This window comes from Anoplopoma fimbria, chromosome 12 (genome assembly GCF_027596085.1).
Source record: "Anoplopoma fimbria isolate UVic2021 breed Golden Eagle Sablefish chromosome 12, Afim_UVic_2022, whole genome shotgun sequence".
NCBI classification, from domain to species: Eukaryota; Metazoa; Chordata; class Actinopteri; order Perciformes; family Anoplopomatidae; genus Anoplopoma; species Anoplopoma fimbria.
In genome coordinates, this window is record NC_072460.1 from 9,841,851 (window position 1) to 9,867,827 (window position 25,977).

The window sequence follows — 25,977 nt, forward strand, 5'->3', positions numbered from 1 at the left end:
GGTGTAATGGATGTTATTGCTACAACACAGCAGCGTTTCTGATCTGATGTCACACTCGGGTTGAGAAGTGAGGAACAGGTAGTGTTGTTTACCAAAATGCGTGTGATACACTTGTTAGATATTTGACATTCATCAGATTTTACAGTGAAAAATGATTTTCAATTTAATGGATCAAGAGTCCAGATGGACATTTAAGATACATGATTACATCCAAGGTGAGTAAAGAGCCTTACATGAACAGATCTATATGTTGGGAAATGTGCTTTCTCCAGACTGCTGGCCGTAGCTTGAATTTCAGTATAAAGGAAGTTAAAAGAATAGTTTATACGTTTATTCACTTTCTTGCCGAGAGTTAGATGAGAAGATTGATACCACGCAATAAATATGAAGCTACAGCAAGCCTGTTTCAAGCCTATGCTAAGCTAAGCTAACCGGCTGCTTGCTCTAGCTTAATATTTAACCTACAGACATGAATGTAGAATCAACTCTCCACAAGAAAGCAAATTAGTGTATTTCCCAATATGTCAAACTATTCTTTAATCTGCTAGATTCATGAGGATCTGTTAAATCTGAAATCTGTGTTAATATTAGTATGTCATAGAAACTTTGAGGAAGAGGATGCTGTTGTAGTGATATCTGTTATCATGAAAGCACATCACATACGGTAGCACTCGATTGTTTTTGGACGATTTGCATCAGAAATAGATTGAACTTGAAGAAGTGCTAAGTTTCCAAGGTCATTCTGTGAGGTTGTTTGAGAGTTATCAGGCATCTGCAAACACAGCTCGCAACCCAGCAGCACAGCTCATTTTCAAAGCAATTGGAACTTGTGTACCTTGGTCTTACTGAGTCTGATTGATTACTTCTTGGGTCACTTCACTGTGTTGAGAGTCCGGTGGAGGTCAGGCAGGAGGGGTCAGTGTTAGTGTCAAATCAAAGCAGAGCATTATTGACACCATGTGCTGACACATATGAGTTCTGTTCCAACAATCTGACATGGCTTCCTTTCCAATCTCCTCTGTTTTCTGATCATTGATTTCCATATCAAAGAGGAAGAAGTAATGCTTTTCTTTTTTTATAAGGAGTTACAATTGGGAAATATTGGAAAGGAGGCCATTTGGAACCTTTTGGGGATGCAGTCCTCTCACAGACGGACTTGCAGGGCTGAGGGAGTATGCGCACGTGTTAAAAATGGAATCCCCTCTAGCATAAAGGGACGAATCAGGATTAGAGCCACACCAAGACAAATGAACATGTGAACACACAAACATTAACACAGGGAAAGAGAGGACAGCCACATGGAAGTTCAACGTTATTTATTTTGTTTTAAAATAATCTTATTCTTAGTTCTTTTGAGCGTAATTTTGTTGCCATGCCTCTAAAAGTTCGCTACTATATCCAATTCTAAACATCTCAGGACCTCACAATAGAAGTCCTCCAATGAGGCCTACATCTTTGACTTTAAATAAAAACTCTTTAATAATAATATTAATTTTATTTCTGTAATGTTATCTCATTTACAAAAAGTAAAATATTTGTGGAAAATAAAAACAAAAAAACCAAGAGACCGTGGCTCAAAACATAAAAATAATACAATGTTTTTCATTTGATATGTTTTTTTCCACCTCAGCAGAGGTCTGTTAAATGAAAAAATAGCCTAGACTTCCATACATCTCATTAAATGCTAAATGAAATAAAGTAGTTGAGCTGTTGTTCTTATACATACAATTAAATACATGGTGACTTATCTATGAATTACCTTCGGGATTCACCTCTAAATCCAATATCTGCGAGCCAGAATGCAGGTTGAGCTAAATGATAATCTTTGACAAGCACTGTGGCTGAACACAGCTCCATTGTAATCTGTGACTCTAGACTGACAAATACCCAGTGTTAGTTTAATATCAGGGAGAGAGAAAAGATTTCCTGGGGGTGGCAGTGCAGACTCCGGCTCCATCCAATGAAAGGATGAAAATAATCCAACGTCTCTAGTCATTCTTGTGCTTGAAGAAACGCTATTAACCTTTGGCACAAAGTTAATTGCTTTTTTTTTCAGCTGGTGGCTTGAACTCTGCATCAGAATTTGGGGGTCGTGGGAGAAGGTATGAATTTGCTTCAGTTTGATTAACCTGCTTAAATATGATTTTTAAGCTCGGTTGGCACTCGTTATTGTTATAACAGTTCATTTAATGTCTGCCTCACACTCAGGCCTTTAAATTGAAGTTCAGATTTTCTGGTTAATTGACCTAATTCCTGAGGTTTGGAAAAGCCTTGACCATCAGCGTAATATCTACAATATCCTATGCTATTATAATAGCTTTCTTTTTTTAGATTAACTTTTCCTTTAGAATAATTTTTACTCACAACAGACTTATTAAGTATTAATAAAACGATAAAGTTACAAGCTACTGTAAGATCCTACAGTAAGAAAATGGTACAAAGCCTCATAAATAAGTGGGGTCATATCTTAATCATTCAAAGTATAGTGCTGGGTTTTCTTTTTGACTGTTGACTTTGCTGACCTTTTATATATTTTAAATGTAAATTTGCATAAAGAGCCTTGTATGTGCAGATTAAACGTTCTATGTTTAGTTTTGGATGTTAGGCTCTACAAAACAAATCTAATAACTTAATTTGTAATGGAGAAAATCATGAATAAACATCATGAAATTAGTAACTGACCTCTCTTTTTTTTAACCCCTCCTCGACAACATACCCAGAGAAAGACATATCTGTTTAGCAGGGTTTTGTTCAACATGCATTTGGGGACCGGGACTATGTGCATGCATGTCACACATGTACCTAAGGCATGTACCTTCTATCTTGACGGATAGAAAACACATTTTTTACATTTCCTGTTTGGCTTGTGGAACAAACTGTTCTGCATAGAAAGTTAATTCCTCGCTTAGCATCGTCTTTGAAGTTTCATTGAGTGAACATCAAGGAGTGCAGTTTTCTTGGCGGCTGAGGGATGTGTTGTACGACCGAATTAGAGGCGGATTTGAGGAGTCTGCATGTTGCCGACAGGAAACTGTTCTCATCATGGCAGCGGGGAAGGAGGGGGGATGGACCAAGCAGGACAATAAACAGGGAGGAGTTCAAGTTAAAAAGGTAGTGAGAGGAGGGGAGTACATGTCAAAAAATAACAAAAGGCATTCAGGACAAGGAGACATTTACACGCACAAAGTGCACATCAACTGTTGTTATTTACAAGTACAGCAGTCCTTCAAGTTTCCAGTTGAGTGAAAACAAAAAGTCAAAATGTAAAGAACAATTTAAAGATTCAAATACACAGCCGTTTTGGAGGGCAGATACAGTAGAACATATCCACATGGTCGCTGTGTCACACTGTCCACTCTATTTACAGGACTGTACATACATACAGGTGCATTTTGCTTGTTAAGGTTCACACATCAGCGAAGCTAGACGCGGCCCCAGCTCCTCACATGGCCTCTGACCATGGACGACACACGCATGCAAACACTCCCACACACATGGAAGTATGGATGTGTGTGAGACTGCGCAGGCACACACATTATTATTTCTGTACACGCTGACATCAAACACACACCCATCCTCTCCCACACACACACACACACACACCCACACACACAACACAATGCTGTCTTCTGATCACTGCCATGAAAGGCTCTCCAGCTGGTTTCGCTCGGACAAGTGTGCTTTACCAGTCTGCATCTTCCTCTATGTAATAATCAGGCGTTGAAGTACCATCAAACAAACCAGGGTCGAGGGACTTGCGCTGCTTCCCCCGGGCGAAGACACGCGACAGAGAGCCCAACCCCATCTTCTCTTTCTTCTTCTTACGCTTCGCCTCCTCCAGATCTTCTAGGGACTGAAGAGAGAAAGAGACAGCAGAGGGAAGGAGAAGATGAAGACATTGGCGGACGGCACAGAGAGATACAAGAGCAGAGAAGCCAGGGAAGTGGTGCAGAGTGGGCGATAAAGACCAGGAAAGATAAAGATCACAACACAGAAGGGGAAGTGTCACTTGACATGCTGCCAGGCATGCACTTATGCAACAACCGCAACTGGTTTTCACATTAACTCAAGTCACAGCTGCAGAGTGAGAACATGACACGCTGCGTGAGGCAAACATGAATTCAGCCAGAACGATGGCGTAAAAGAAAATGACAGCGGCCAGGGAGCAGTACAGCCGGCCGTGACTACAGAGGAGGGTGAGAGGTGGTGGGCAGCTCTTACATTGCAGAGGGAGTGAGTCCGATGGCGTGGTGAGTTGATGTCGCTTGGTGTGGATGACCGGTCTCCCTCCAACGCCGACGCATCGGAGATGATGGAGGGCTGACGCGAGTGGCACGGGCTCACTCGCACGGCAGCCACTAAACGGGACAAGAGGGAAAACAGAAAAGACTTGTTTTCTTTTTGGGGTGTGTTTGGGCACCAAAAGTAGTGAGCAGGGCACATCTGATTCTTCTCAACAGTGTCACTACACCCTTAAATTAAAATATATTTAAAAAGCCCCTGACCAATACCCTGAAATTATTCGCAATCATATGTAGTTGCTAAGCAACAGAGAAAACAGCTTCACAGAGGTTGATCAAGTGTGTGTGCGTGTGCGTGTGTGTGTACCAACGAAACTGATACACACACAGTACGACCAATTGCAAAGCAATTTAGGGGTTCACAAATGTTCACTTTTTCTTACTTTTAATGTATTTGTCTGCTTCTTCGTCCAGATGTCCCCAACAAGCCGTTTGAGCCTTTTTAAAACAATCTCTAGGCGGATTGAGATGGACACCTACTCTGGTTGAAGCAAGGCTAGCTTTTGTAGAACTTTCTTTTTTAGGCTGAGATGGTAGTCTTTAAGTTTACAAATGTTTAGTCCTATATTTCTTTTTTAATTTTGTTCTGTGTGGTTGGCCCAGACCCTTTACTATTAATCCTGAGGGGGAAGATTATTTAACTATAATGTTACCTTCAAAATGTTTTATCTTGTTCAGTTAATTTATCACGTACCGACTCCCCTGTGCAGACATTTGCTGCTAAAAGGCTTCTTTTTTTATTTCAGTTAAGCTTTGAAAACAGATGGGTCCTGATTATCTAGCCGCACTGCTGCAATGCAACACAGGAAAAGAAAGGACACAGTTCTATTTGCCAGCCACAAGGAGTGACAAAAGTCAAAGTGGCTGAGCTAGGCAAGGGAAAGCTGCCTATTAACTGTGTTTTGAATTTCAAATGGTAGTCATTGACAATTCATGCTTTGGCTTGCAGTTCGCGATGGGCTTCAGCTGCAAATGTGTGCCTGCAGGGTGAGCCATGGTTCATTCAAGTAGTGACAGATAATGTTGGTTTACCGCTTTTGTCTGTGGTGTACAGTACCAGTCAAAAGTTTGGACACACCTTCTCATTCAACTACTTTGAAGAATCTAAAATATAAAACATATTCTGGTTTGTTGAGCATTTGTTTGTTTACCACATAATTCCATATGTGTTCCTTCATAGTTTGGATGTCTTCAATATTAATCTACAATGTAGAAAAAAATAAAAATAAAAATAAAGAAAAACCATTGAATGAGAAGGTGTGTCCAAACTTTTGACTGGTACTGTATGTGAGCACAGGTCAGTAAAATAGTGAAGCTACAGGAGCAAATGTTGTGAAGGTCCTGAAAAGTAGAAATAGGGGGAAAAAAGCAGCAAAATATATATAAAAAAACCGATTTCCTTTAGACGATGGGTCATTTCACTGCTACATCTAAGACAAAACGTATGAAGTCAATTTACTTCTAATTGTTGGTGAAATTACATTTAACCAGACAGAAACAATACTTAACACCCAACTGATCCTCAGCTGCCACTATTTGTCAAATACAGAGGAAATATTTGTGTTCGGCAAAGACAAATGGAAGCTGTAAAGCCGAAAATACGTTCACTGTAACTGCTACATAAAGCGCATGAAATGAAGTGACCGTAGCATCATCGGCGGCCATCAATCTGGTCATACTGAGCAGAAGACGGGAGTAAATGTGTGTGAAGCAGGTCCACATGAGCATGCAGAGGCTAGAGGACGGTAAAACCACGTGGTCACGGTACGTGTGCTCATGTTGTTCCTACCTTGTCTGTCTGTGGGATGGCCCGTGTGGACGTAGAGGGTCTGCTGACTCTGTCTGATGGCTGCCGTCAGGGGAAGGTCAGCCTGCATCACCCACTCCTGGTTGTTGCCGTTGACAACTGTTTCCGTGGGCATGGCCAGAGAGTGGCGCTTGGGCACATCCTTGGTCAGGGTTGCTAGTGACTGTTTGGCCTTGAGAAAGTTGACAAGATGCAATCAGTCAGAAAGAAGAGAGGGAAATGTTTCTGGGTTTTTTTGAGTGAATTGGTGTTTTTCCCTTACTGTTATCGTTGTCTTTATTTATGTGTCATATGTGTGCACATGTACAGGTTGAGTTATGTATCCAGAATCCTACTAAGTCTCAGAGTGCATGCGGGAAAGTGAGTTCTCCCCTGGGCTCCTCATGTGGTTGTTGCCTCATGAAAAATGCAGCTGTATTCATGTTCGTCTTTTGTTGTGTGAAATCTCTTCTTACCGCTCCAGAGAGCCCAGAGAAGAAAAAGAAAGGAGGAGAAAACAATATCTGGAGGAGGTTTTCTGCTGTTTGGTTCCTTTCAGGGAAGAAAGTCAGGAGATGGTGCGGTGTAAAAATGGAGAAACTGGAAATTATGGAGCTTTCCTTGAAGTTTAATGAAAAAAAATTCTCAGTAGAGCCTAGTCACAAGGGGTGGGGGGTGGGGGGTTGCAAGTGTTTTTTGTGTCTGTCAAAAGTTTTGTTTCTTTGTGAGTTTGTTTTCTGATTAGCCTTGACTTGTAGGTGTTTCACAAATCATTGAATTGTTTATTGTGCAAATCCTATCATGCCAAGCAACAACAGGCTGCAAATCAACACTGAAGCAATCAGCTTCTTTGCAATCATCTCTACCTACCAGAGGTGAAACGATTATCAATCATAGTCTTTGACATGCAAAACAGAACACAATCACAAACCTCTGGACTAATCATTAGTTTTCATCATTAGAATATTTTCCCCCAAAGCATTTCTTCGCTCAATTGAAAACACATTCAGATCAATCATAGCGGGAATCCGTGGGGATCACTGATGTTAGGATCACTGGGATCGATCAGGGTCGGCTAAGGGTTAGTCCAAAACGTGCAGCTGAGAGAGGGGGGGGCTTTCCAAAACGACAATTAGGTCACAAGTAGGAGAGATTTCCAAGGAGCGGGAGGGTCAAAAAGGTCAAATTTGAAAGCTGGGGGACCATCTTACCGCCATGACCCTAGGAGAGTAGTCCCTGTCCGCAACCCGCTCAAACACCCGGATCTCCATTCTCTGATTGACACTGTTACTCATCTGGGGGTTGGAGACATGACGGATGGCTGTTCTGTACATTCAAAGGCTTTCTGTGTTTTACTATATGCAGCATAGACAGACAGACGTACTACACACCCTTGAAACAGTAAGGAAACTTAAAATGTCGGATTTCTTATTCGTATCTTTATATACTGCTAATACTTGTTGCGATAAAGATATTTTCCCTGATCTTGTCAGTAGTTTCAACTTGTGTCATATCCTTGATAACTGTACTGGTTGTGTTCAGTATGCATTAGTTGGCCTTTATTCTTTCAGATATTGGCGGTCTTTTGTTGGGGACTGTATTTTAAAGACATAAAAAATACAAAGTATAAACAAAAAGATACTAAATATGGAGAAAAAATCTATATATCTATATATTTGTTTTTTAAAAGCATTAAAAGGGAGTCTGTCTCTTCGCCTGCTTGTCTGTCTGTCTGTCAGTCTAGTAACCCCCCCACCATCTGTCTTTCTGTCTCACCATGGCCAGTTCAGCTTCCAGCTCCTTGATGCGGTTCTCCTTGAGGTCAAGCTGGGAGCGCAGCATCCCTGTGTGCTCCGTGGCTTCCTTGGTCTGCCGCCGCAGGTCCCACTTCTCTCGCTCCAGCAGGTCCTTCTCTTTGGCCAACGCCTTCACTGCATCCTCGCTCTCCTAGTAGACACAGAGATCCTGATGGATTGTTTCACAAACCAAGCTAGGTTTGACTCATTAGGTCTAAATAGACCTAATGAGTCAAACCTGTTAAATAATGGCACCAAACCAAAGTCAAGAAGAGGAGAAGGGTCTAAATTGCTAATTTCACCACTTCTTTTGTTATCTTGTCAGTGGCCTACCTAAACCTAATGTATATGTTAAGTCACAGATACAACCACATGTTATTTTACTTGGAAATGACAACATATAACGCAACAGCAAAACCTGACCATCTAATCTTGATGCCAAAACAAACTAAATTGTTAGTCATGTTAACATCCTCCCGGTCACTTAAGTTACATAAGCATGGAGCTAAACAATTTGGTAATTTCTCTTTAATCTTGAGTACAATGTGCACACACCCATTAAAATGTGCATGAAACCAACACAGCTACACAAGAAGAGACTCTTTTTGGGAAATTGTTTGGGCATGGTCTTGTGTGAGACTGTTTCCGGACAGAAAATGGGGACCATACTTTTCTGTGCTGCTCATAGTTGCGTATGAAGTCGCGAAGCTGCTCCTCCCGGCTCTCCAGTGTGGCATAAAGCTGCTGCATCTGGTTCACCAGGTCCGCCTTCTCCACCTTCAGGCGCTTACGGTCCGACTTCATGGCTGCAAGGAAGATGAGGGGGGGAGAGAGAAGGGAAAAATTGTCAGAAAAAACAGAGTTGTGTACACTGTGATTGGGAGAAAGAAAACATGTTATGGATGTCTATATCCACAGAGCAAATAATCAAAAATGAATGCTGCCTTCCTAGGAGTGCTTTTAGTGAGCAAAATTATTTTTAACACTGGTTAGGCCTTTTAAAATGATCGTTGTTTTGGTTTTGGTCAAAGCAGACATGTTAACTGCAGAAATGTGATTCATGTGCAGCATTTCTTTTTTAACTCTGGACATGTTTTTCACAAGCCTTGATTGTAGCAGTTTATTCATGAATAATTATTAGGTGCTTTCAGATATGAAGCGTTTTAGGTAAAAGCATTAAATACACCTGCTGGTCTAATGTAGCGTGACGGCGTGTTGATAAAGGGGTGAATCACACATGAACCGTCTTGTCAATCTCCTCTCTGCCGCTGGATTCTTAAGAAGCTGGGTCTCTCGTTTCATCTATCTCTCTGCCACACACTCTCTCTAATCCTCTGGCACCTCACCCACGCATCGCGATAAAGAATATGGTTTAGTGTAGTTATTCACAGAAGCTCTAATTTCCTCCAAGACAACATATCCTCTTTCTCTCCTCTGCATCTCCTGCTTTCTCTGCCTCTCTTCATGCAAGGCTGTTTTCCCAGACATCTGCTTAAAGCCGAATTCCCCTCCAGCTATCTTCCCAAACTGACAACATAGGGTTTATTTAGATTTTATGTATTCTCACTGTGTCTGTCCATCTTTGTGTTCTTCCCTTTGAAATCTATTTCCTTACAGCACAGCAGCTCTGACTCCTGGATATTTCATAACCTCACATGGTACTCTGTTTCCCTCTTGATGCTTGTTATCATGTGTTCACCTTTCTTTTTCTTCCCTCTTTTTATCCCCCTCCGAACTAGCTGTGTGTCATTAATTAACTTATATCACAGCCTGGTTAATTGCATGACATTCACAAGTCGTCGTCTGGGGAGCACGCTCAGGCGAGTGGAATCGAAGTGCACTTTTACAAGGACAGATTCACCCTCTCGTTTCTTCTCCTCCCATCCCCTCTTTCATATCTCTCCCTTTCACCCGTTCTTCAGAGGTGGCATTCCCGAGCGAAAGCAATATGCAAGCCGAACTAGCCAGCGAATGAAGACAAGAAACATCTCTCATTGGCCAAGAGAAACAGGAAACCTCCTCGCACCTGCCTGAGGAAGTGAAATCAAAGCCGTCTTTGAGATGAGCCAAGTCACTGTTGCTGCCTCACATCCTGCACCTGTGACCGTTTGGCAACTTCAACCATCCTGGTGTCGGATACAAGAAAGCACTCACTGTGACTCGGTAAAAAGGGTCCATTCACATTCACATCTCGTGTCAGTACTGTTACTTACCATTTATAAACTACACATGAGCACTCTTATTGAACAAAGATGGTCCTGGGCTCATTGCAGTTACATTACACTAGAGAATGTAGGTGAGATGGGGAAGAAGTAACATGTCTCCTCCTGCTGACAGTCATATTAATGACTAGCATTCTCTGTGGCTTGATGCAAGCCTTCAAGAATTATTACCAGATGAAACTAGAGGGGACCACCAGGGAACCATACAGAGCTGAAACTAATGTGTGTGGAGCTGGAGGAGGAGGCAGACATGGAGAGGAAGCTATTGGAGAAGCTTCAATTTAATGGTTGTTTTATGCAGGAATGATACCCGTGCAAGCACCTTTCTTCTGCTTTGCCATGTAGTGCAGGAATATAGTTTTTGTATTTTTGTGCTTTTTCAATCATATAGGGCTTTCCTATTTTTGTAATGCACATCAATGGTTGTCTTTGTGCAACATTGTGTGTGCCTGCATGAAAATCCAGATACTAAAAGCATAAGAAAAGCAGATCAGGACAATTATTCGCAATTATTATTATCAAAAGCCTAAGCCACTGTTCCGAATGCTAAATGTTAAAAACCAAAACACCTGCCTGTATCACGTGTTCCTGACATTCTCTAAAATCTGTGGAGAGTGTTATTTAGCTCACCACATGAAGGCTCTCCAGCTAACCAAAGCCCTTGTGTTATAAAGTAGTTTAATATGTGCATCTACTACTGCAGTCGGCTAAAAGCCTGCTGGGCTCTTCTATAACACTTTGCTACTGGAGGGTTTAGATTACCTGCACCGAGTGGGCAGACTCATTAGTTACTACAGTGGACACTTTGGTATTCAAAATAACTGAAAGGACAAGTTTAACACTTTGGGAAAAATGCTTATTTTCTTTCTTTCTGATAGTTAGAAGAAGAGATTGAAGCCACCCGCATGTCTGATAAATGTTTAAGCTACAGCAGCAGCTGGTTAGCTTAGCATTGAAATTGGAAACACAGGAGTCTCCGCTGATCGCCTGGCAACTTGACAGTGACAAGACGACTCAAGGAAGTTACCACGGCCGGCCAAGAAACTCACATAACCCCAATAAAACTAGTTTTCTTATGGATTAAACATACATGTTAAATTATTGAGCTTCAGAGCTGTTACAGACGGAGCCGGGCTAGCTGTTTTCCTCTGCCTCCACTCTTTATGCTAAACTAAGCTAACAAGCTGCTAGTTTAGCATAAAAAAAAAATAGTTCTAGAGTCACATTAAGTGTACAGACATGAGAGTAAGCATATTTCTCAAAATGTCAAACTATTCCTTTAAATCAATAAATGTATGTACATACATGTATATTGTATATAAAATAGATATAGATAAACATGTAATGACGGGCTGTATCGTGGTCAGGATAGCAAAACAAGGGAAGCTGACGAGCTGGTTACTAATTGAGCAGTTGTACACTCAATTAGTTATATTTGTGTTGGGTATTTGTCGTGTTTCTGCTATCTTAACTTAGTTCTTTGTTTGCTCGATGTTGAAATAGTATAATTTGCCGTTCTGCTTCCTCTTAGTAAAGTAAAAGGGTTGTTAGGGTATGTTCCAGTCACATCATACTGCAGGAGGAGACATGTCCTGTACTTGTAAACATGTCACAACAGGAACTCTCTTTGTAAGTGACAGGATTTCAAGCTGACCAGAGCTGCTGCTGTTTGTGAAGAAGCAGACTAAAAAACGGTTTTACAACCAGCTGCTTTTAAGCCTACAGGGGGGCTTTGTTTGACACCTTGTAAGATATCATTTTAAAACACATTACATGTTGTAAGGCCTGATACTTTGTGGGTAATACCTGGGTTAATCAAGTGTCAAACATTATTCAGTGACAGGAAAAAGAGACATCATGATACTTGATTGTACAGAAACAAACTCAGCCATCTTGTTCCTGCGGATCACTGTGCTTCATATTTCACACCCCACTCACTGCTTCTCTATGGTTAAATAACAACCCTCATTATCTGGTCAACCCAATCTATTATGGTGCAAATATAACAAGATCCGAGCTATGATTTCAGCTGAATAACATTTCCTGCCTTTCTGTTTTCAACTTGCGCTAACAATCAAGTTTTCTCTTTGGTCTCTGACTGAGGAAGATGAATAAATAGAGCGTGTGTCAACAATACAGACGTCTTTAAATAATTAATGTCCTTGGCATTTGCAAAGTTTAGTTTTCTTTTAACTAAATATTGTGTTTTAGCAAAGGCCGCTATCTAAGTTCACCTGAAACGACAGGGTCACAAAGGTAGACCCACTTATCAACAATCCCCCAGAAAATGATGTTCTTCACATCAATGACTGAAACCACTCCACACTGACGCTACTCCATATAACTTCAGACCAAAAGAGAAGGAACAAGCTTTTAGTCGGCTCTTAACATAATTATTTGGGGGAGAGAACAAAAGAGACATTGGCTCATTGGAGGGAATCCACGGTTCACGGTTCGGGATTTTAAATCTGCCAGCTGAATAATGAAGTAGGAGCCTCAGAGCTGCACAGTGTGCTCACCTCCTCACTTCCTTAGCAAAAACAGACTGCTTGAGATTGCTTGGATGAGGTTTTATATCTGCATTGATGCTGTATAACAAGTTTATTAAAATGAATTAGTGTTTAATAATCTACAATCAACAAACCTCAACCATAACATTTGACCTTCCTCATGATTTAATGCTCAACCTAGAAGGTAGCCATTAAAAAAAGATCAAACGTGGCACCGTAATATGTGATCTGTGTACACAAGCTATTTGAGCAGCAGAGCTGACACATCAGGGAATCAAGAGGAAAAATCACACTTTGATCCTGTAACAGCACCTCATTACTCACCTCTCTGTCCTCACTGGGTTCCAAAACAACATTTACTGGCACTGCAATCTTTAAAGGGGCTGAGCCATAATTTTTTAAGGTGCAACCTATGTAACAGGCGAGTACAAAGAGTGAGTCAGCTGCGTCTTAGATTATGATTCAACGGTGCTGGCACAACGTCTCTCTGTCTTACAGAGGTGCACTTGATTAACACTAGGGGGCCACTGCAACGCAACACACATTCAAGACTATCAACAGCAAACCATCCTCATTACCTGTTATCATGAAGCTGCTGCCAGTGAAATAATTCACAAAAAGACTTGCAAAAACACATTAGTTGACTGAGCTGACAATTATTTTCTTAATTTATTTTTTCTCTCTTTTTTTTACTTTTTCAAGAAAAACTTAGTTTTGTTAAAAAATAAGAGACACCACTAAAACTGCTGCAATTACTTTAATGTTATGATATTATGTAGCCTAATGAAATATCAGCGCATTGAGTGTGTGCCTGTGTGTATTGGTGTTTAAATGCCTAGCGAAGGAAGAGGCCTTGGAGTCAAGGACAGAGCTGCTTTCTGGGTACGGTGTAGCGTGAAATGACACTAAACAGAGCAGGCAGACTGTCCTGTGATGATACATAGCTATCTGCTGCTTTCTTTGGGCTATGAACTGACTGGGAGTCCCTCAGTGAAAGTAATTAGCTAAAGCAGAAATAGCTAATTAAAAACTGCAGAGAGGGCCAGCTATACTCATAAAATTCATTGAACACAACTTTGAAGAGAAAGTAAACACCTTTCAGGAACAGTCCAACTGGATTAGCCTTCACTTTAAGCTTTTGAGATCACCAAGACAGTTTCAGTTCATCATCATTTGTGTACTTTAACATTTTGTTGGGGATGAAATTACTTCAAGCAGCAGCTCTTGGGTTGGATCGAGTGCCCACACGCATCATAACAAAACCTGCAATTGAGAGAGGTTGGCAATTACCCGCGATTACAATTATAGTGCTCACCGGCTCATGTCTGGCACACAGTGGGAGTGAGCTCAGGCCTTAACATTGAAACAGTGTGGGCATCGCAACAAACAAAGGCAGAGAGGGAGACAGCGAGGGGGAAAGCAAAGAATAAAAGACCGAAAAGTAGTGTTCCTTTTTGCATTCTCCATTTTGTATTCATAGGAACCAGAAAATCTGCACGTAATTTAACCGAGTGAACCATTACCAAAGTAAACAGGTTTTATCTCAAGAGGTGGAGAGTAGAGAAGGGGATGATGCTTTTCATTCACGCTACTTCATCACTCTTTTTCATCCAAAGCAGAACCACAGGAAAATAAATACATAAAAACTAAGAAAAAACACAAAGCCACTCTGTTTCACAATAATTGTTGGTAGCACTTCAATAAAAAACACCCGGGGCGCTTAAGTTCTCCAAACATTGCTCTCATTCTTCGAGGAAAACTCTTTGCCAGAGCATCTGGTGGGACGTTCACAATATGCCATACTTGTGGGAACTGAGGGATATCAAATAGAGTCGACATCTTGCCTCCAATCAATTGGCAGCACAGGGAAATTGCTGTAGTTAATGAGGTATTCACAAGGACATTAGGCCTGTGTTTTTGTAGCCACTGTAAAACACAACTATTTCCAACTCCAACATCTAATGAGTATTGTTTTTTACTATATTATTAACCCTTCAAATACAAGAAATCAGCAGACAAAGAATGTTGAGCACTTCAGGATTATTAGAAGTTTACATAACCAGGTTCTGTTTATCCGGAAGTGATCCAGTGTAAACAAGACTTGGACTTTGTCGTGATGTATTGCAACACAGTGATTGTTATGCTCGAAGTAGCCAAACACATTGTAATAGTAATGTGAATTCAAATGTGTGCAGGGCAATAAAACCAAAATGTGATTTCAGAAGTTAATGAGATATACTAGATGAGTCAGAATATGTCACACAAAGTGCTTGTGAGATTGTTAAACAGCATCTGAATCCCTCTTTGAAACAGAATCAATGGGGAAGCGACAATTTATGTGACTTTGCTGAACAGACAATATTAACCAGCACAAACATTTTAATCAGCAATTAACCAAGTGTACCAAGTGATGCAAGGATTAAACTTCCTTTTAAGCACTCCCTTATTATGAACAACAGTAAAACAACAGTCAACATCATGAATGTCTTTGAGGACAGTGTGTGCTGCAATCCCCCTTTGTAAAATTAATTGCATCTCGTCTTTTGGTGTGATGGCAGTGTTTTTGCTCTGCTCTTGACTATGGCTACAAACACTTCTGTCTTTAGACGTTGCCAGATGTGGATGATCCTTTGCATCAACAAGTTTGTGTCATGAAACTTACCTACTGCACAATAGAGAAAGGAATTGCTAGCTAGTATAGTTTTCTGTTTCCGCACCTTCACCATAAATGTCTTTAATTGCGGATATTTGTACTTTTCATAAAACATTATCACAATTATTAAAAAAAATTCTCCTCATTGTCCCTCATGGCCTTGAAAGCTTATAAACATATTAATAATAACAAAGTAAACTTCTGCATGCTGTCAGCTATCACCAGTATTGTCTAGTACCATGGCCAGCCAGTACCTTCAACACAGAACATGAATGCATTTCGTGAAAGAAGCTGGAAAAGCAGCACAAACTATTTTAGATGATAGATTTGTTTCTACAAACAACTGCAAATGCTGTGGGCAAAGCCAAAATTGACTGGCTGCAAACAAAAATGCAAAAAGAGCTTAAAAAAAAAGTCTGAGCGCACCACAGTGTTGGTGTATAAAGATGGAGTGTGACAACCGTGGACTAACAAAACAGCTGGGAAACAGCTACTGCTGTACAGGCCAGGTCATGTGGAAAATAACAATGAAAAATATTAATAATTCATTTTTTCCACTGGTCACTATCTGGACAACATATCTACTAACTTGAACATCAACTTCTGCTCTGTTGCTTTTATAAGAAAAGCTCTTAGAACAAAAACAACTAAAAAGCAGCAACACTAAGACCTTCTCACTCAAGCTCAGAGTCAATTTGACTCTCTGGACCTACTCCAACAGAACCAAATTGACAACAGGCAATTTCCTGTTGTCCTCCCACATACCCCATACTAATTGCAGACCAGATCCACCCTGCTTAACGTTTCTGGACCTCGTAAGCCAACCAAAGTCCCCCTTTATGAAGCTTTCATTAGCTGCTGATTAATGTTAGTGCCTGCTGGGCTCTGTAGGCTTTGGCCTTCATTAACAGGCCTGAGTCACACAATTGACTGTATGAGCCTGTGTGCAGTCTGTTCAGACAGTCAAACGTCACTATAAGAGATAAGTATTTATTTGATGTGTTTATTCTACTCTGCCCCAGTCTGTTTTGTTTTTGTTCAATTCTTCCAAAAAGCGTAGGCTGCAAGTGTCAAGTGAAATGTCGCAGCAACAAAATCCACTGACAGCATTTTGTGTTAGTCTGATACCGAATGCCGGTTTTGTGCTCTGCCTCATTCCATAGGGCGATAATTCTTTGAAAAGAATGATTCACTGCCACGCTGATGACATCTTCGCTTTATGCCCTGCAATCCACTGTGCACTGCCTAGCAGAACTCCTTTGTAACTTTACCCTGTGCAAATATGAAGGCAATATGTAGGGGTAGTCCCATTTTGGATACAGTCATGCAATGAACTGACACAGAGCACCAGTGGTTGTTGGTATTTCACACTGAGAAATCTGTACGAGGGGTGGGCCATGTGGCCAAAATCTTTTTTTCCCATAGCGATGTATATCACAATAATGTATGTTTTCTGGTAATTCAATAAATAAATAGTCTAAAAGAAATAACAACACGTTAAAGACTATTTTTGTATATACAAATGAAAAGCACTGAGTATTACCTTAATTGCAACATAAGCAAATCAAGACTCATTGAACTGAGCAGTAATGTAAAGTGTGAGGCAAAAACTAAATTTCGATGTTCAAATGATATTGCATGAATATATTACAAATCAGATTTCCAGTTAGTATGTGCTTGTTTTTTATCAATTTAGAGGACGTATTTGTGTATCCCAATATCTCGATATGTGATTTAATCACAATATGACTATAAAAGACAATAAAATATCATATTGAATTATTGCCAAGCCTAATCTGTACTACACATAGGTACTTCATCGGATAATCCAGGGTGCTCTCTTTTGATAATTACGTTTCTGTGGTAACCTGTTGTCACAGGGACACTGATTTTCAACTTGAAATATAGAAATACATCACTAATTCACAGAGCTTGTTATTCTTATGAGACAAATACAACTCAAGTAAAAAGTCTTCAGAAGAAAAATTACGAGTCAAGAATGAACTCTACCTTTACCTTTGAAGTTTGTGTGTTGTTTTTTTTCTCGGTAATTTAAACAACATTTTTTGTTTAGTGCATTGCTCTGATAATAAAATCATTAAGGAGTGCAGCATGCAAGACCTGCTTATTATTGTCTTATATTTCTTATTATACAGTTAAGGTGAAGTGAATGCAGACATGTTAAATTTTTTTTTAACTCATCTTCCCTCATCTTTAAATTAGCCTACAGCGGTGATACGCGGGAGCTTCTACAGTACATTGTACTGTACGTAGGCTACATCAGGACACGTGGGCGGTGCAGAGTAGGAACTGAGCTGCGTGATGTGCCTGCAGCGGGGAGCGGCTTTTTTGAAAAGTTAAAGCTCTCTGGGCCGTAATGCAGCTAATGGGGAGCATTAACCACACTGTTATAGACACTCATGTTAAAATTAAACAAGTAAAAATGCACCGGTTTCAAGCCTTAAGGAGCAAAATTCAGCAGGTTTTCTCTGAGTGGCAAACAGAAAAAAATCTTAAGCAGCTGGGAGCAGAATGGTTACAGAATGTTATGAGCAGGAAGTGAGAATTGCTGCAACTTCACTTTGCTTTGCATACTTCCAATGTTGCCAGTTTGGCCTAAAAGGGAAAATCCATCCACAACTACTTTTGTTGTGTTCATTAAATTAAGGTTTAACAGTAGGTGGATATCAATTACCCCTTCTCATTGAGGATTGTAGCAAATTCCTATGGGTTTTACTGTTTTTACAGATTTTGTGTGTATGTGTACTGAACTAGCCCGTGCGTGATAGTCTGTCCAGGGTTTATCCAACTTCGCCAAATGTCGGCTGAGATTGGCTCCAGCCCTCCCCCAACCCTGAACAGGATAAGCGGTTAAAGTTTATGGATTGATTGATTGATTGGTACGGAACTGATTTCCTTTTTTGTGACAATAAAATAATATAAACATTTACTACGTTGGATAACTTAAATAGACTTGATTTTATTTCAAAAAGTAGTAAAAGTTTCCATATCTTCTCAAGTTAAATTAAAGCAAGTAGCTTCCAAAAGTGGGGAAAATCATGTAAATATTCACAAGATTATTAAGGATTGGAAATCTGTTTTTTATTCACTATGGTTGAAATTAATCATTCATTTTTTCAAAAGATGTTTGGGACAATGAGAGAGCATGAAATACAACAAAATTCTCCATACAGTCAGAATCAAACAAATGGACATTGCAATAGCCACAAAAGGTCATAAAGATGTTTATCAAACAGTTTATCACTTCAAATATATAATTAATAAAACTAATTATCAATTATTTTACCATTCAGGTACCACTGATAACTGTTGACATTATCCACTAATACACTTGGCCTTCAATCTCTTTGAAGAGATTGAAGATGTTAGTGTTTTAAATATCACACACACTTTCTTGTTCACTGGGGAGGTCCTTACCTTGCAGAGCCTCCTTGGCTCGATCCAGCTCCTGCTCCTTCTGAGCCAGCTGCACGCGGAGCTCGGTGGCAGAGAGCACGTCGGCCGAGCAGCCTCCCTGGGTCTCTTCCAGGTCCTTACTCAACATGTCCTTCATCTGCCGCAGCAGGTGCACCTCCTCCTGGAGCTGGGCCACCTCCTCACGCAGCAGGACTGCAACACACAGAGACAAAACAGAGCTTTGGTAAGCTGACATCAAAACATGGCCCAATATATTCGTAGTATAAATGTGTGTGGTTTTGAATTTGCCAGACAGCGTTAGCAGTGAATTAGGTTTCAAGCCAAAGTCACAATTTAATTCCAGTAGCTAGAGAAGGTCATATGCATACTGGATTACAATCTCAATCTTACAGAGGTGTGTTAGCTTTGGATAGCTACACCACTGCAAAGAGGATTATGTCTGAAAGTCGATTTAACATCACCATAGGAGGTAATTGTTTAATTTGTAATTGAGATAACTACATCACATTACATCGCCAAATGACTGCTTGTAAGCATCACAAGGGTTGTATGGGGTCCAGTAGATGAGTAGAGACAAGTCTTTAATATAATAATGAAATGTATCTTTGCTGCTGCCTGTTGAACCTGACTGTTGGCAGAAAGTATGAGAAAAGGAAAGAGGCCTGTTTAACATTCAGTGACTGGTGCTATAAGAGCTCCTACCATGCATTGTCACAAAGACCCAAACACAAAAATGAAAACAGCAGCGGAGAAAAATAGATTTTTCTTCACAATTTGACTCACTGAAAATGTTTCAAAGTGCTCACAAAGTATCAGCGGCAGAGAGAGGACTTCACTGGGTTTAAAAACAAGCCACTTCAAGTTCTCACATCAAACCTCGAAAAAATGAATATAAATTCTAAAACTATTTTAGAACGTTGAATGTGCTTGTCTAGGTGGAGCATATGGGGAGTAATTCATATAAGGATGAGTGGAGACATTCTACTCAATTTCATGCATCCTCAGGGCAGAGGGTTGGAGGGGTGGGGTGGGTTAACTGCTCAGCCCCATCTCGCGTGGCTCCACTATCAAGTGCCTCGCATAAATTACACTTCACACTCCCACATCCCAGCACCGATATTACTGTCGGAAAAAATAAAATCCATCAGATATGAATTGGAGAATTGAGAATAGGAGACTAAATATGCCAAAGCACTGTGAGATGAAAAGAAGAATTCAAGACAGAATACATTTTAGCTTTTTAGTAAAGTTACTCAATTCATCTGCTTTGCATTCTGTGGAGCATCAGTGGAAATAATCCCATATATTTGCATTTATTGCCCATTTAATACTGCTCGGTGCCATTCACTATTGTTACACCATCAGTGAGATTAACAAATCTGGAAATGACCATTTAGAAAATATTAGGCAGCTTTACATTACCATCAAACAATGCCTGGCTATAACAGTCCAATTTTCTTAAAATTAACAATAATTGAGCCACTTTTTGTAAAGTTGTGTTATTTCATATCCCAGAGAGGACGGTAAAGTAAAAATGTCTCTGTGAAGTGCAGCTTATTCTTTGTTCATGTGACAATTTAGGTATGAATCTTGAATCTTTTAGACTGGAGTATGTGCAGTAGAAGTAAAAATTAGACGAGTCACGATAGAAACGATTAATACAAAGTAATACAAAAAAGCTGAGGAGAGCATTGCATTTTCCCACAGCTAGGATTTCTGATTTGTGGTCATTTTAAGTGCAAGTGTGTCAGTCAACAGGATGATTATAGTCTGAACCATACATGGATTATTATTTTTTTTTTTAAAAAAGGCTTTGTCTGTCATTAACAGGGAGTGTTTTTGTTATATCATAAACAAGGACTTAAAATATTGCACCTGGAGTGAACAAGATAAGCTTCCCAAAGGCAGTGTTTCTGTTTTTCTGTGTATTCCCTGAATGCATCAACTTTGACACATTTATTTTTGTTGTTTGTCGTTGACTGTCACCTCTGGGAGTAACACATGTATCTTTAATCCTGTGTTTGGGCCATGACACTTGTGGTTCATTCTTCACTCCTCTTACAGCAGACCTGGCGTTACACTCCCATCTTCCCCTCCTGCACACCACATGGATCACTTTAGCTCTTACCTTTCCTCCCCTGAAACTAAAATGAACCTTTCAGACCAGATCGGTGCTTGTACGTTGAGCACCTGCCTACCAGGGCTTCTGAGTCCTTTAATTGGTGTTCACTGACTAAATGTAAGCGGCTGAGGCTAAGAGCTGCCCGCTAAATAACGAAAATGAAATGTAAAAGGGGTTATTAGGAGAGAGGTCGAGAGAAAAACGTCTGCTAGCGGAGTGTCATTATACTGAGGTATACTTAATGGACCCGATAATAGAACCACATTTTACAGAGCAACTCAAGCAGCAACACCCTCATTGGCAAACCAAGAGCTGGCCTGTTCTGGAAACCATCGACCACAAGATACAGTTCATTGGTGTTTAAAAATCATATTATGGTCACAGACTCCATTTGATTACTTATTCATTTAGTTTGCATGTATTGATTGTGTAATGTAATCTATAAATCGTGGCTGTACCTGGACCGTGGTCGTGCATCCTGCTACGGCCCTGCTGACACCGACTGCTACCACCATTATTATTACTAGTCACATTACTATTACTATTACCTGTACCATTAAGCATTTTAGCTTTACTTCCACCCTGAAGCCCTTTTGCTTTCTCGTTCTGCAGGTTTCCATGAATCGTTGTGGTACCTGGACCGTAGTCGTGCCTCCTGCTGTGAGCCGACTGACACCCACTGCTACTTCCATTATTATTATTAATCACATTACTATCCCTATTTTCATAACTATAATTCTACTGTAATAATTGCTGCTGTTATTATAAGTAGTCTTATTATATGAATCATTTATGTCATATACATTGAATGTGTTGTATCTGTTATGCTGTTCATTCTGTACACATGACATCTATTGCATTCTGTCCATCCTGGGAGAAGGATCCCTCCTCTGTCGTTCTCCCATAGGTTTCTTCCTTTTTTCTCCCTGTTAAAGGGTTTTTTTAGGGGAGTTTTTCCTGTGCCGATGTGAGGGAAGGACAGAGGATGTCGTATGTGTACAGATTGTAAAACCCTCTGAGGCAAATTTGTAATTTGTGATTCTGGGCTATACAAAATAAACTGAATTGAATTGAATTAATGGCAGCAAAACAGGGAGTCATAAGCATCGGGCAAGGACACTGAAAATGTAGGTTTTATCTTTTATAGCAAGCCATAAATACTAGCTAACAATGATGGTTTATATGATACTCACTCCCTTATAGAATTAAGTTGCTTCTTTGATAAATAGGGCTTTATGTTGAAAATAATTACAAATAAAGTCCCCTGTACAAATCTTTGAATGTAAAGTATAAAGACATTGATTTTAAACCTCCCACAGTACATTGTTATAACCACAACTTCAAACCTAAAAAAAAAATAGATTCACCGCTGCAACAAAGAGAGAAAACTTGACTTGTTATTGCAATCTGCTCAGGTATAATTTTACACTTCTAACTGTTTATCACAGTGGGACATAAAAAAAGAGTAAATAAATAAGATAAGATAATCCTTTATTAGTCCCGCAGCGGGGAAATTTGCAGGCTTACAGCAGCATAGAGTAAAGTGCACACAAGAGACATAGTAAAAGAAAGACAAGATAAAAATAAAAATGAAATAAAAAAAAGTATTATAAATAAGCAATAAAAAAACAGTAGAAAATCAACAATAACTGAAATATTATATTTTACAGACAGAAAAAACTATTAAAGCTATAATTGCACAGTGTATTGTAATACACTGTTGAAATACCATTTCAACAAAGTAACGGACAAGGAACATGGTAAATTATTCTTTCAAGGTTCAAACTAGACAAAGAAAATGAGCCATTTTGTTATCATGAAACACAGAGCTTACGCAAAGTTGAGATAACATAAGACGCTCAGTGACTTTGACTGTAAAAAACTAAAACGGGACATATGCTCATTATCAGGTTCATATTTGGGGATATAGTAAAATATATTGATATGCTTTAATGTTAAAAAAACCTTTAAATTTCTTATACTGTCTGTCCAAATATACCTGTATCCACCCTCTGCCTAAAACGCAGAGTCTGCTCTGATTGGCTTTCAAGAAAAATACGGTGCACCTTTGCCTAGACAGCTCTTGATAAACTGACCGGGTTGTCTTATTTCACAGTTTGTGGGTTACCCCACATCTCCAAATGTATGTGCACAAGCACTGCAAAAAGTCTGTTTTTAATTTCCCCTCAAAGCTTTCATCATCATCCATCTTGCCCTTACACCCTGAACAACTTTATATTTTAATTATGGCATTGTACTTAGTACTTTGAATTACCTTTGTGAATGAAAAGTGTTATATATCAATACACATTGCATTGCCTTACGGAATTTTAAGTCAATGTCAATGGCCAGTTGACTCTACATTAATAAGTTTGTCAGACGCTTCCAAAGTGATTGCATTCAACCTCTACAGGAAACCATAAGTAAGTGTCCTCATATTATATATGCATCCCTAACAAACAACAAAGAATGTGATCAATCCTACAGCACTTAGAGGACTAGACTGAGGTGTCGATGTGTACGTGTTATAAAGACATATATGTACTCAGGAAGTGTAATTGCACCACAAAACTATCATGAAAAACATTATTTATATTATTTGAACACACGAACGCTGCATACTGTACGTGAGATGTAGAGAATACGCTGCAGACAAATATACCAATTCTCTTTCACCCTTTCTCAAAAAATTCATGACGAGACAGACGCTTCATGATAAAAAATAGACCTATGGGAAATTTAATTGAACATCCTCACACTGATTTAAATAAAACACTTAGTGTTTCAGTTATATGTCAAAGCACTGACAAAGACAACAAGGTGGTCTACAATGAAAACTGTTTGCATACTATTAACCAGCAAGAGGACCGCCACATCTATGATAGGAAATTCAAGATGAGCTGTCATTAGTTGGGAGTGTGAAGGGGCAACAGATATGTTATTGTCTCCTCCAGCTTTGTGCAGGCGAGCACAGTGCTGGAGCTCGCTAGATAAGACAGTCAGAGGGGTGGGGGGAGGGTGGGATGGAGGAGGGTTGGAGACAGCCACCTATTTTTCAACGTCTGCATCGTCTCCAGGTTGGTGAGAAGCATGCACTGCAGCTCTGCATTACAAATCACAATCAGAGTGGGAGCCTCCTGATAAGTGCAATCTCCCCCGCAGGACTCCATGCAGCTCGTTCCCACAGAGAGTCCTCCCTGCATCGTCTGCCAACGTTCGTGAGGCTTATAACTTAGCATGCTTATATACTGTGTATGCAAATTAACAGAATAATCTTGTTTCTTGTCTATGGTTTTACATTTTGCCTCACACACGCATACACACAAACAAACGCATATACAGTGCAAATAAACACACATGTTCTTGCTAGTTATTTCTAGGGGGGACTGCCAGAGTTTTATTGTTTTGGACGTTGTGTTTGTTAACAACTGAACTACCAGTACACACACTGCTGAGTCATCCAGGCTGCAACCTCCAGTTCTAATGAGTGAAGCCAATGCGGAAGTGTCTGAAACTTGCATTCTCTCTGCTGACCATTAGGGGGCGACTCCTCTGGTTGCATAAAGTCTATGAGAAAATGATCATACTTCTCACTTGATTTATTACCTCAGTAAACATGGTAAACAAGAGTCTATGGTCTCAATTGTTAGTTTCAAGTCTTCTTCAATACAGCATGATGTTCATTTAGTACATTATGGTCCTATTTAGAGTAAGTAGACCATAAAGTGAAGTATGTTTTAATATGGGCTTAATGTGAATTACAGGTCTCTGTCACTAACACAGCATCACTATGTCACTCCTCTGCATCCAAATACGGTAATTTTCTATTCACAGGTTGCAATAAACCAAGATAGCGACTGCCCTAATCCCAGATGGCAACGGCTTCAGTTTGGATAAAGTGTGTTTTATGACGCCTTACATCCCTCTACTGTCTACACAGAGGGTTAGCCAATTGTGGGTTGTATTCATTCAATCCCACAATCCAGCAGTGGTCCTTTAGACACACCTTTCTAGGTGTTTAATATACTGGACATCCATCAAGTGTTTCCCATTTTCTTCGGATTTAAGAACATAAAATGACTTGTGTAACACATCTGGTGGAGAGATTTCCATTGGAAAACATCTCAAAGCACATATTATGAAAATCATATGTTTTTATTGATGTAGGGGTCTGGAAGAATGAAGTATCAGAACAACTTAATTGCCATATCCCTGAAAAAAGCATGAAAACAACAGCTACAATTTGTAGCTTTGTTTATTTGATATTTTCTTTGAATTGTAGAATAGAATGTCACTCTGAGAGAAAAATAATATAAATATGTTTTTTCAGATTGTATTCATGAAATAATTTGACTACAGCAAACACAAATATCAACATCTTAAAGGCAGAGGTTTTCAGCTCCACTCGTGGTCAAATATTCACACAAACCTTCTGGCCGTAATAACTTCTCTTTCAAAACAGAAGAAAGGAGACAACAAATATAAAAAGAGATGTTTCTGTCGGTGTAGGACAAACAGAATTTGGTTTTCAGTGGTGTGACTCTGTTGCCATCACAACCTCTGTACTGGCAGGTATGATAGGTTGTATCTCTCCTGTTAGCTCAGCCTTCAACATCACATGTTCCCCACTGGCTGACAACATGTTTTCTGCTCCTAAATGACAGATTCACATACATCTGACAGCATCAGCATCTCAGACTTTGAGCTTTGATTTTGTAGGCCTCATTTTTGGAAATTTCTTGCCATTATGTCCATCTATTATAATAAGATTATAGTCACCAAAGTTATTGCTGAGATCTGGGAGCACAGTAAATATCTATCTACTAATATGTCAGACAGGCTTAACAAGCCAAGAGTTAAACAGATTATCTAAATCAGTTTATCTGGAGAAGAACCCCTTATTGCACACTAACACTGTGAGGACAAACTCCTACAGTACAGGAGGTTAAAGTTGAGTCTGTATCCTGTAATGAGTGTTTAAGTTTATGTTTTGGCCACTTGGGGGTCACGGAAACAATTTGTGAAGATATCGCCGCCTTACAAGTTCATATGGCAAACTTTAGCAATCATTTGCTTATTAACACATCTAACAGTTATGGGGCAACATTAATGTACTTCTGAAGTCATTTTTTTGGGGCATCTGAGATTT

The 25,977-nt window shown here is 39.8% G+C and overlaps 1 protein-coding gene across 4 annotated transcripts in view; it reads right to left on the minus strand.

Annotated features, from left to right (window-relative positions):
* Positions 1-1,315: 1,315 nt before the first annotated feature.
* The window catches only part of LOC129099932 (kazrin-like), a 105,426-nt gene continuing 80,764 nt past the window's right edge, over positions 1,316-25,977 (minus strand). For 2 of the 4 annotated variants that reach the window (XM_054609380.1, XM_054609382.1), the window contains 7 exons: positions 18,707-18,898; positions 8,553-8,689; positions 7,864-8,034; positions 7,299-7,382; positions 6,091-6,280; positions 4,222-4,358; positions 1,316-3,853 (listed from right to left, as the gene is read on the minus strand). In XM_054609380.1, the coding sequence (XP_054465355.1) occupies positions 3,683-3,853; positions 4,222-4,358; positions 6,091-6,280; positions 7,299-7,382; positions 7,864-8,034; positions 8,553-8,689; positions 18,707-18,898 (1,082 nt within the window). In that variant the 3' untranslated portion in view covers positions 1,316-3,682. The remainder of the gene's footprint in view (positions 3,854-4,221; positions 4,359-6,090; positions 6,281-7,298; positions 7,383-7,863; positions 8,035-8,552; positions 8,690-18,706; positions 18,899-25,977) is intronic. The other 2 variants (XM_054609381.1, XM_054609383.1) reach the window with 2 other exon arrangements.